Genomic DNA, 12,599 nt, shown 5'->3' on the forward strand with positions numbered 1-12,599 from the left:
TTGAATTACCTATTTGAGTGGACTTTCTCTGTCTGCTCTCTTTGGACATTGTTCCAAAAGTTATCACGTAGAAAAACATAGGATAAAAATCCAATTTAGCTCTCCAATATGAACAGCTGATGTAACACTGATCATGTCCCACAAGAGAAAACAAGTGAGTAATTAAGTTGAATACAATCAAGTTTAAAAATGGGGACAAAGATGAATGCATAAATAAAATTAATTGGCAAGTTAAAAAAATTCCTATACCACTTTCAAAAGATATATCACTGTCAGACTTGCAGAACATTTTAGCACCACTCTGACCCAGACTGAATCATCCTCAAGATGTGATATCCAGTTTGCAGTTCCTGTCTTTCCAGGCCTTTTAGGATTTATCATTATATATCTCATCAGAGTGAATCTAACTTAGTTGAAAAAAAGCTGTATAAGATCTCTAATCCAGTCAGAATGTGTGGGTGGTGTTTCATCTTTCTGCTTATAAGATATTATTCATCTTGCAATCAGAGATGCAAAGGCAATTGCATTTAATTTATATAAGCACGCCAAATGTTGATGATTGATTGTGAGGGATCTTAAATACCTTTGAGAGAGTTTTATTGCATCTTTCCAGTACTCACAAATCAGGTGCAGGGCTAAAAAATGTGGATAAGAGTACATATTTGATTCTTTCACACATGAAATTTGACAGCTTTTTTCTCTTTTCGCTATCTGAGCAGCCACTAAATGCATGTTGGACTCATACTTGGGCCGAGAATGTATCTCAGCGAAAGATAAGCTGTACAAGGTCAGGAGGAGAAGAAGAATGGAGCCTCGAAGAAGAAGGCATTACAAGGGAATATGATATTTCAGTTTCCTGAGACAAAATAATTTGACCTGAGGTGTTTTTTTAATCCTTGTTCTGGAGTAAGTGGATATTGAATAGCTGCATCTACAGCACCTCTTTGAGATGTTCAGGTGTCTCTCGCTGCAGAGTCAGGCCAACAGGCTGTAAGAGTTTCCTCCGGGTTATCGTGGGAACAGAGCTGTCATAAATCACAGAGAAGGTCAGGCACTGTGGGCTGACAGCGGAGAGCAGGAAGGGTCAAACACACCTCAGAGCTGATAAAACAAATAGAGCAGGACTCCGCTCCTCCTCCTTTCTCACTACTTTCTCAGACAGCAGACTCACGTCCTAGTTTTCACTTTGTATGTGTCACCTAAAGTTTTCTACCTCTTGTTGCAAGAGGTTGGCCTTGTTTTTTTCTTCTCTGTGTTCTCAAATCGTGTAGAGTTTGCTTTTGTTTCCTGGCAGCATTACAAGCTGCAGTGTCATAGTGAGGCCTCGAGCTGAGGTGGGTCATTTTCTGCAATAAGAAACTGCATTTAGATTAGACTTTCATTTTATCCTGCTCTGGTTTTAGAGCAAGGTTATACAATCTACAGAATAAAAAACAATTATGAAGGAATAAGACTCAGAAACTGTGTGTTTTCTATGATCAATAAGAGGAAAAATGAGAAAAAAACTGATGTCTTTGCATGGACAGTGAATATGCACAAAGAAACTGCTCTCAGATTAGACTTTCATTTCATCTTGCTCTGTATTTAGAGTAGTCTCACAAAACAGAAAAAGAATAAAATTAGGACGTAATAAGGCTCAGAAACTGTGTTTTCTGTTATCAATGAGAAGAAAAAGAGAAAAAGTGTATGTATTTTTCTCTTGGACAACTATGACAGTATGCAACAAAGTCTTAATGCCAAATGATGTGTCTGTTAATTGATTAAAAAATGAATCGATAACAAACTGCACTCAGATTAACCTTTCATTTAATCTGCTCTGATTTTACAGCAGAGTTACAAAAGCTACAGAAAATGAACTCAGAAAGGAATAAGACTTCAAAATGGTGTATTTTCTGTGATCAACAAGAAGAAAAAAGAGAAATGGTTCATGTATTTTTCTCATGATCAACCATAAGAGTTTGCAACAGTCTTCCAAATGTTGTCTGTTAATTGATGAATAAATGAATCTGCACTTAGAAACTGCTCTCAGATTAGACTTTCATTTCATCTTGCTCTGTATTTAGAGCAGGGTTAGAAAACATGCAAAAAGAATAAAATTTGAAGCTGTTTGTTTTCTGTTGTCAACAACAGGAACAAAGAGAAAAATATTTTCCTCTTGGACAACCATGAGCGTACGCAACAACGTCTTAATGCCAGATTATGTGTCTGTTTACTGATTAATACATGAATCTAGCAAAAGCATAGATTTTGTCATCTGAAAAGGTGAAGAATGTGGGGTGAAAGTAGAAAGAAATCCAGATTAGGGCATCTTGCAGATGTAGCACATAATTCTGTCAGCACATAGACTTTAATAACTTGGACAACTTTTCCCTGTCAACAATCCAACAAAATCTCTGGAAACTTTTGCAACATTTGCTTTGAACAGCAGGTACAGTAGGAAGATTTTGTTGTCCGTTTTGAGAACATGTTGAGTAATATTCTGGCAGAGAGGAAAGGAAAAGCACTGAATTCAAACTTATGCTGCTGCCACTACAAAGCCCTGCCCAGCTCTCACCCCTCTGGGCTTCCTCTGACCCTCCACAGCTGCAACTTTCAGCTTCATCCTTCAGCTCTCCTCTGCTGTGCTTTCACCTCGTTCCCTTATGGTAGAAGACCTTTTTGACTGCAGTCACAACAGCTTTTTTCACAGCTTTTTTCACAATCCATAAAGAGAAAAAGGTAATTCTCTGCCACCTCTTTTATTGCCAAAAATAATTCCTTTTGGCAATATAAAAGGAAGCCTGGCACTCACTGCGAAGAATCTGGGGCACTAAAAAACCAACGCCCACGTTAAAAATCTTGGTGTAATCGCTGATGAGGACCTACATTTCACTGGTTACATCAAAAGCTGTAACAAAATCATCATTTCTGGCAGATAAAACGAGAAACTTGGTGCCCAGGCAAGATTTAGAAAAGCTCATTCATGCTTTTAATTCGTACAGGGTGAACTCTTAATGCACTCCTTACAGGGCCTCCCATTAAGACCGTTCGACATTTGGATCTCATTCAAAATGCTGCAGCTAGAATACAGAGAAGCACTGAGAAGAGAGAACACATTATTCCAGTTGTGAGATCCCTGCAATGGCTGCCAGTTCAATGTAGAGTTTAAGGCCCTACTTATGGTCAGTAAGTCTCTTAAAGCTCAGAGTCCAAAATATATCAGAGATGTGCTTGCAAAGTACAAACCTGGTGGGTGTCAGATCTACAGAGACTAGTCAGCTACTGGTGTCCAGAGTTCATACTAAACATAGTTAAATGACTTTCAGCTGTCATGCTGCACATTGCTGGGATCAACTCCCCCTGGAACTAAGATTTTAACACGAAAATAAAGACTTTTCTTTATTTACTGCTGACACTAACTGCTTTTAACTGCTTTAAGTCCATTTTTATGCCACATTTACTATTCTATAAATTCTCATTTAATCTTTACCTGTCCTTTAATTAGTTTTATTTGAAATTCTGATTTAAACTCATCTGTATTTTTATTTTTTTATATACATTTTTAATTCTGATTTAGATACTTTATCTACATCTGCCTTTATTTTTCTAAATTTATTTTATTTCAAATTCTGATTTAAATTCATCTGTATACTTTATACTAATCTTGTCTATATGTCTATTCAGTTAATTTTAAATCCTGATTCAACCTTGTTGGCATAGTTAATTAAATATGTCTGTGGTATTTGTTTATTTTATTTTAAATTCTAATTTTAATCTTGTCTGTACCTTTATTTGTTGCATTTTAAATTTTGACTTTAACTTGTCATATACATTTACTGCATCTGTCTGTACTTTTTAAAATATATTTTATTTCAAATTCTGATTTAAACTTCTCTCTGTGCTTTTATTAAACTTGTATTTTACACATACATTTTTTTATTCTTATTTTTCCTGTTTTTTGCTACTCAAACATTTTGAATAGCCTCTATATATGATTAGGTCTCACTTTAATAATTGCTAAATATTTGTTAAAATAATATCAGATGAACATTAGCTATTAATTTTCTTTTATATTTTATTGTCTTATATGCTGCTGGCATTTTTTTTGCACTCAGAAAGTTCTTCAAAAGCCAAATACAATAAACGTGGGAAATGTGAGATTAAGCTGGCTTAGAGCTACAATTTTGTAATGCACTTTAATACCGTATAAAGTAACATATGGGCAAAATCTGTTAAGAATTTTTAATAGACTTGATTTCCTGGCCTAATAACACTTTCACATGCATAAAATAAAAACAACTATCACAGCTCTATTTATCGAATTGTTTTTTGACTGAGTGACACACACACATACGTAAAAATGTTTATTTAATTCATCATTTTCATGCAACAATGTGTAAAACGTTTCAATAAGTGAACTATATTTCCCAGAATGCCACTGTTCGGCTCGTTGTGGTTGGTCAGGATCGGTTGATGACGTTTAAACTCCGCGCCTGTAACCTTGTGCTGCTGCTCAGCGGTGCTGCTAAAACAGATGTGTTTGAACATTTTTTAAGGTATATTTTGTTGTCATAATATTTCCGGAGTAATGAGTAAATATATTTTACCAATTTCTGTTTTTGGGACAGTGTTTGGAGGCGCTGTTTTGCTGAAGTGAGTAACTCATATCATAATGTGATATATGATGTAACTGCTGTGTTTTGCACTGCTTCTGTCACATTTGGTGAAGATAAGAAGCACGTAAAATATACTTTAAGTTGAAGACGAGCTAAAAGCTCTAAATGAGAAGCTGCTCAGTTATGTCACCTTATGAAGAAATAATGTCTTTCCATAACGAGAGAACACTTAACTAATACCACTACTAATATTAACTGCATTTGTATGGCACCTTGAAGAACAAGTGTTTACGTAGTGTTTTCACTGACAAAGACAATGCAGGTCACAGAGAACGCAAAATATTAACGGTAAGGCCAAACAAAGCCAGGCAAAGTTAAGCTGAAATTAAGAGACATGTAAAACAAGAGGGGAAAAGATACAAAACATATAATTACGTAAGCATCAATATATGCAAATAAAATAATATGAGCAACAAGAAACTTAAGCAATGAAGACAGAAATCATCACATAAAAACTAGTTTATGAAAAAAATATTTTCAGAAATGATTTAAAAGAAATTACAGATTCTGGGAGCTCCTTTATATTTAAACAGCTACCACGGAGCAGCCACAAGGGCTCCAATTAAGGATTTTATATGAGAGGCTAACCCTTCTGCTATGTAACTTGAGGCCAGACTCAGATATGGTTTAATAGTGATCAGTAAAGTCATGAAATCAACTCTAAAACAAACAGGAGGCCAGTGGAGAGAAGCCAGGACTGGAGTGATGTGAAGTTGACTGATAAAACAAGTAAAAAGCCAAGCTGTTACAGTCTGAAGTAGTTGAAGACAAGAGCTTGATTTATGCCAGAGAGGAGGAAGTCACACTAGTGAAGCCTGGAGAACTTATGAGACTGAGTAACTTTTTCTACTTCAGTGTGTGAGAGTGTTTGTTTAATTCTAGAGATGGATCCTAAGTGACTCTACAATCCAGACCAGGTAGAGACTTGGCGGATCAACTGTGTCGTTATGCATCTCACAGGCAGCTTTTCTAACTGACTGAACAGACTGTAGGTGTGAGGTGTTAATGATATTCTGTTTGCCCATTCACTGTTAAGAATAGTGTGAAGTTAGGAAATTCTTAGATTTTCTGTTAGACAGAACAGTGCGACATCATGAGCCACTTTTGCTGTCTCCAAATGAAGTCCAGAACTAAAGTGTGAAGATTTGTGAAGATCATGTCCAAGTTGAAATTCATACAAACGCATGAAAAGAAACAAATTCCCCATTTTATGTATTTATCTGTGTAATTCCATCATTAACACTCAGTTCCTCCACCTCTTTCAATCAAACTTTATTTCTAGTATTTTTCAAACAAATCTTATGCAATTCAAAGTGCTTTACAAGTGACAGACAAAACATAGGCTGTTAGAAATAGGTTTAAAGACAACTCAGACATTAAATAAGACAACATGGGAGATAGGTAGTTAAGATAAAGAAAAGAAAATGCAAACAATAAAAATAACAAAGGTATTACCAAAAAACACTGATTATAGCTTAACAGTAAAATATTAATATAAAATAGACTCAAATACACAGTGGTGAATAAGGTGTCAATACTAAAACCATAAGATTGTAAAACACTAATAAAAGCCAGACTAAATAGATGGTTTTTAGTTATTTTCAGCTCCTCTCGTGTCCTGCTGAAGGCTGACACTCTTCTATTTTCTCAGTTTGTAAATCCTTGCTTCCTCTCCTTTCCTTGCCTCCTCTCCTCATGCCTAGATGTGAGCGGAGGAGTCGAGGCAGCAGGCCGTTAACAATTTGCGACATCCCTGCCTCGGTGCTGTCGCTTCAAAACGATGTCAGTTAAACATGGCGTGTGGCACAGCTGCATGATCTGTCCATTGTTTTCTTCCAGCCTACTGCTGTTGTTTATGATGTCCGTCACATGAGCAGAGCAGTGTTCATGACAACTCGCTGCATGTATTTCCAATTCACATCATGGCAAAATGTGTCATATATACAGATACACTCATGACATGCATTTTTATTTTTAACACATTCATGTACTGTGAAGCATAAAAGAGGCGAACAAAAGAGTGTGTCTCTCCTCGAAATACATTATTGGAATTGAGACTTCCGTCTTGTTGGTGCACCAAGGTCGCTTTCTGTGTCAAGAGAGGACAGAGGAGGCTCAGAGTAGAGAAATGAAATGAGCCTCAGATGTTTTTGTTTTGTTTTGTGAAACAGCTAAAAGAGAAGTACCGGAAGAGTTGATAATTTGATTCCACATATACTAAACTAGATTAATGAGCGTTTTAAAACTAGATGTTGACAAAGGTACCCTCTTCAAAACAATTATGTTAATTAAGCACGACCCACTTTAAAGCTTTTACACAGTCACAGTGCACCAGCAGGTGTTTCCATTTATGTCGCTGATGAGCTCTTCTCAGGACTGTGTGGGCCTGTGAGGAGTTTGTTAACATCATGTTATTTTAAACAGTATGTTCCATCCAGCTTCAGCCTGACCAGAGGTCTAATCAGTTGGAGTTACTGAAAACATGTGCAGGACCTTTATCAGTTGATATTCTTCTTCAGAGATATATGCCTAAATATGTTTATAAGGGTCCTATTTGGTGAAATCCATTTTTATTGTGCTTTGTGTATCTTTAAAACTAGAAAGTGTAGAGTAAAAGCTGGGAAAATATGAAGACACTTGCTACAGCTATTTCACTAGCTACACCTCATATAGATGGCCTCCCAACTTCACAGGCCAGTCAGAATATAGTTCAACCGATCAATGTTTGTTCAGCTAAAAATATGCATAATCTTGTCGTCTCACTAAATCTAAGGTGAACCATTCAGAATTAGCTGCTCTCTAGCGGTCCATCTGGTTTATTTATTTGGGCTGGAAGAGTGAACTCTCCCAGCATCTAAGGAATTGAAAATACAGTGGATTACTTTTATTTTTGATGACAATGTCACCACATCAGAGGGAAAATTCCTAGTGTTATTGTAACTAATGCGGCTAACGCTACCTTTAGCTTTGACTGTACAAGTCAGATTTCAACTGCAGGGATGCTGAAAACTTTACGATCAATCTGAGACTCGTAAACAAGGATTGGGTCAGTTACTGTCAAATTCTCTACAAAGCTTTTTTCAGTTTACGTGAAGAGATTACAAGACTACATGTTGACCGGCTGTCACTTCAGAGCCATTTCCAAGCTGCTGCTCTGCCCCATTAAAATACTGATTTGAAAACCACATTTTCATCTGACAAAACAGCTGATCTCCCAGTGACAAAGTCAGAATTGACAGAAAGTTCTGGTCTCACACATCTTTCATGTCTGTTGGCTCAACTCTGAATCACAGATGCAGAGAGAGTCTTCTTCCTGAAGGGGGTGTAGACAGCATGTAGCTGCATGTTTAGAACAGGACTAAAACCAGGAGTTTAACAGTCATGGTGAAATGAACCATCTTTGCAGTATTTGAAGATTCTGGGGACATGTGAGACTTTAATTAATTTGCTGAAAAGGAGCATAATAAGGAACCTTTGAATAGAATTTACAAAAAACACACAGTAACACTTGAACTTTTGGCAGTCCTACAAAGCTAGGGCCTTGTTACTGTTTCCCTCTCTCTTGTAAGTTAGTAATTCAGCTTTGACTGTATTAATGCTTACAGTGCTCATAAATATCTACTGGATAGTGATGCGGATTTATAAAAGGAGCTCCGTAAGGCACAGCTAACATCTTTTAGAATCCCTGCTTCAGACTGATAAGCTTGTGGGCTGCGGGCTGTTATATAATGCTTGCAGGTAACTCCAGCTGTTTGCAGTAGAAAGTGGACAAGATAGAAAAAGAGAAGCAAGAGAGACAGATCTGATTCATTAATCGCATTAGATTGAGAAAAATCTGTGACAAGAGGTTTTGATGTTGAAATAGGAGGTGTTACAGTCTCAAGTGTTTGAATAACATTAAGTTTATTTTTATTCTCCTCATAGAAACCATGTGACCGGAGGCCGGTGTCCTAGTAAAGCTACCATTAATGGAAAGACTGTGGTGATCACAGGAGCCAACACAGGCATCGGGAAAGAAACTGCAAGAGAACTGGCCAAGAGAGGTGCAATGAAACTATGATTTGGTGTTCTAAAGTCTTATTATTATTCTAAGTATTACTTATTTTGCTCTCACTGACACACTTCTTCTCCTACACTATCAGGGGGTCGGGTCATTATGGGATGTCGTGATATGGAGAAGTGCGAGGCAGCTGCGAAGGAAATACGTGGGAAAACCCTGAATCCTCACGTTTATGCGTGTCACCTCGACCTGGCCTCCACGAAATCTGTTCGAGAGTTCGCGGAGAGGATCAAACGAGGTGATGGAAATAGATTGTTGTGGGTTCGGTTCTAGAAATAAACCGCACTTACTAACAGTGTCTCTGATATTTGCTGCAGAGGAGAAGCGTGTGGACGTACTGATCAACAACGCAGGGGTCATGAGGTGTCCGGCATGGAAGACAGAGGACGGCTTCGACATGCAGTTTGGAGTGAATCACTTAGGTACTTACTTCAGCTGACTGAGGAAACACACGGGACACTTTAGCCAGTGAAAAGAGAGAAATGCCTGTTTTTATCAACTCTCTACCAGAGTCTAAACTCTCTTTCCATCCCAGTGACATCTCCCTTGCTCCATCATTAACTGATTCCCAGTTTCGGTCTTCCTCCAGGCCACTTCTTGTTGACGAATCTTCTGCTGGATAAGTTGAAAGAGTCCGCCCCCAGCAGAGTGATCAACCTGGCCTCACTCGCCCACATTGTTGGAAAGATTGACTTTGAGGACTTGAACTGGGAGAAGAAGAAGTTTGATACCAAGCAGGCGTACTGTCAGAGCAAGCTTGCCAACGTTCTGTTCACCAGAGAGCTCGCCAAGCGATTACAAGGCAAGTCTACTGGCTGCTGCATATGTGGGCATGTGTGGGAGGGAGTACGGCTTATGCGCTTGTTTGTAATTGGCCATTGGATATATATTTTTAAAACAATGCTGTGTGTGTGTTTTTTTTGTGTGTTTAACAGGCTCAGGAGTCACTGTGAATGCTGTGCACCCAGGAGTTGTTGCCACGGAGCTCGGGAGACACACCGGGATGCACCAATCACAGTTCTCGAGCTCCGTGCTCAGTGAGTATCCCGCGTCCTTATTGGATTCTGAATTTAGAGAAATCAATAAATGCTTACCTAATGCATATGCAACAGTTAGCATAGGCTGCGTGCTGTAGGTTTCTTAGTGAACGTTCTATTCCTGTTTTCATTAATAGGCAGAGGTTCAAAAACAATTGGCCACATTTCTGTTATGAAAAGTTCTGATTCACAACTTGACAGCTATGAAAAGAAAAAAACACAGATTTTTGGCTTTGCAACTGTGGTATTTAATTTTTTTGTCATCTTCTTGTTGGACAAAGTCATCTTTAATCGAGGCTCTTTTGGTAGAAATAAGACTGAAAGTGGTACTTAATAAAAAAATCTATAAATACTATTAGCAAAATCTATTTTAGGTATCACCAATTCACAAACTGGATAGAAAAGTGGATTACCCCATTATCAATAATGCAAAGTGAGTAAAAAGCATTTTGCTGTTGCAGCTTGTTGTTGTGGAACTAATTTTGATTACATCATTGAGATGATTTATTCATAACAATGCACTCTACGCTGATCGGCCACAACATTAAAACCACTGGTCTATTATTGCATAGGTTCCCTGCGTGACACTAGAAACAGCTCTGATCTGCTGAACAACTTACTTCTGTAAGCCTGAATAATTCTGAGGTGGTGTCTTCATGGATCAGACTTGCTTCTGTAGCTCAGCCAACCGATGCTTGATTAGAAATTCAACTATCCATCCAGTTTCTATACCTGCTTTATCCTGAGTAGGGTCGCAGACTTTGGGGAAAGGGAACTATACACCAGTACCCTGACTACACAGAGACAGACAGCCATGCACTTTCAGACCTACAGCCAATTAAGAGTCATCAGTTAACATAACATGCTTGTCTTTGGACTGTGGGAGGAAGCCAGAGAACCCAGAGGGGAACTATGCAGATTTAGCCATTTTTTGTACTGTAATTCTTCTGTGGGGTCAGACCACACGGGCTGATCTTCACTGCCCACGTGCATCGTTGAGCCTTTGCCACCCATGACTCTGTCGCTGGTTCACCGATTGTCCCTACTTTGACCGCTTTTGACAGCTACTAACAACTTCATACCTAGAGCACCCCAAAAAACCTGATGTTTTTGATGATTTGACCCAGTCGGCAAGCTATCACAGTTGGATCCTTGCCACAGCCACTAGGATTATTACACTTTGACATTTTTCCTGCTTCCAACACATCAATTCCAATAACTGACTGTTTGTTTGCTGTCTAATATATCCCACTGCCTGGCAGGTGCCATTGTAACAAGTAAATTAGTCTTAGTCACTTCACCTGTCAGTTGTCTTAATGTTGTGGCTGATTGAAATGAAAAGTAAAGTGTCTGCAAACTTGTAGCTAGTATTGGAGCATGTAGTATATCACCTGAATTTTAAATAAAAATCACCAAACTTAGTTGTGCAAAGGTTTCCCTCCACAGCTACAGTGCTCAGCTACCTCCCAGAAAAATTATGTAACAGTTCATGTAAAACTTCTGAAATCAAAGCACACCTATCTTCATTCAGGGAATTGGTGGGTACATGTTTATGCGATCTGCAGTGATTATTTTTTAATGCCACAAAACTCAGGGGTAATAAACATCCTCCACTCTGGGGAGAAAAGTGTTTAGTGTTGAGTTTAAAGTAGACCTTCCTCCACAGGTCCCTTTTTCTCCCTGTTGGTGAAGAATCCGGAGCTGGGGGCCCAGCCTAGTGTCTACCTGGCCGTGTCCGAGGAGATGGAGGGGGTGACGGGACAGTACTACGATGTGATGACCGAAAAAGAACCAGCACCCCAAGCCCTGGACGAGGAGGCAGCTCGCAGGCTGTGGGAGGTCAGCAGTAGGCTGGTGGGTCTGGAGGAGGAAGGACAGTCCAGCAAATCAAACCCACCAGCAGAAGAACAGAACAAAGCTGCACAGATAGACTCAATGAAGACAGTCAGACAGAACCCAGAACCAGCTGTCAGTACGGAGGGATTGTAGGTCCACTCTGGCCTCTTGGGTAGCCGGGAATAATGGACCTTTATGACGTGAGCTGTACCAGGCTCGTAGGAACAATTCACCGCCTGAGACTTGGATTCTGGTTGTCTGTATACTGACGTTCTTTTGTACAACTCTGTATTCCTGCATCAGGATTTTCAAGAGACAATGTAACTTAATTCACAAATCAGTTTCAAAACTAAATTCATCAACAAAAAAACATACCCATGATCACCTCAGTACACTCAGGGTTTATACTGATGAAGCCTCATATGGTCTTGAAAATAGCTAATGGTGGCTTTTGCTAGCCGATGTTTGCAAACTTTACGGTAATACAGGAGAATTATAATTCAATTTGCTTGTTTTGTTGAGTTTATGACTGCTTGTGTTTCACATTGTTGAATAGCAAAGACCATAAGAAAAAGTACAAATTTGGGATGTATAGGAAGGGACGTTGGTATCCAGCTCATAATTAACAAAACAAGCAGAAAGGATTCTAAAATACTGCTGAAAATTAAAATTTGCAACCATGAGCGTGCATATTGGACTTTTTCATGTCAAAACTGACTGTGTACAGTTTAGTCACCTCGTTTGTGTGACTGCATGTGGAAGCCTTTGCCCCTAAAATGACATCGCACATAAGCAGACGGTGTTCGACAGCAGGAAGGCGAGTAAATCAAACCTCAATCATTAGAAGAGTAGATGTAATTACAGAAGGAGGCATTCTCATGCAGTCTTACTGTAGGTTTTCAGGCTTTATAGTTATGCAAATTGTTTTGTCTTTGGGGCTTCATCAAGAAAATGTTGGCATATAGCGCCACCTGCCTGCCGAACTTAGCAAAACAGGCGCTTGGAAGCAAA

General features: G+C 38.8%; 1 protein-coding gene across 2 annotated transcripts; it reads left to right on the forward strand.

Annotated features, from left to right (window-relative positions):
* The first annotated feature begins 4,453 nt into the window (after positions 1-4,453).
* LOC111579690 (retinol dehydrogenase 13) lies at positions 4,454-12,271 on the forward strand. 2 transcript variants are annotated; one of them, XM_035955767.2, is made up of 7 exons: positions 4,454-4,535; positions 8,580-8,698; positions 8,798-8,953; positions 9,033-9,137; positions 9,305-9,517; positions 9,651-9,752; positions 11,419-12,271. In XM_035955767.2, the coding sequence occupies exons 3-7, from the start codon at positions 8,812-8,814 to the stop codon at positions 11,739-11,741; spliced, it is 885 nt and encodes a 294-aa protein (XP_035811660.2). In that variant the 5' UTR covers positions 4,454-4,535; positions 8,580-8,698; positions 8,798-8,811; the 3' UTR covers positions 11,742-12,271. The 2 variants fall into 2 exon arrangements, with proteins under 2 accessions (XP_035811660.2, XP_023142836.2); XM_023287068.3 differs by having other exon boundaries at positions 4,455-4,632.
* Positions 12,272-12,599: the final 328 nt, after the last annotated feature.

The sequence above is a fragment of the Amphiprion ocellaris genome, chromosome 18, assembly GCF_022539595.1.
Source record: "Amphiprion ocellaris isolate individual 3 ecotype Okinawa chromosome 18, ASM2253959v1, whole genome shotgun sequence".
Taxonomy (NCBI): Eukaryota; Metazoa; Chordata; class Actinopteri; family Pomacentridae; genus Amphiprion; species Amphiprion ocellaris.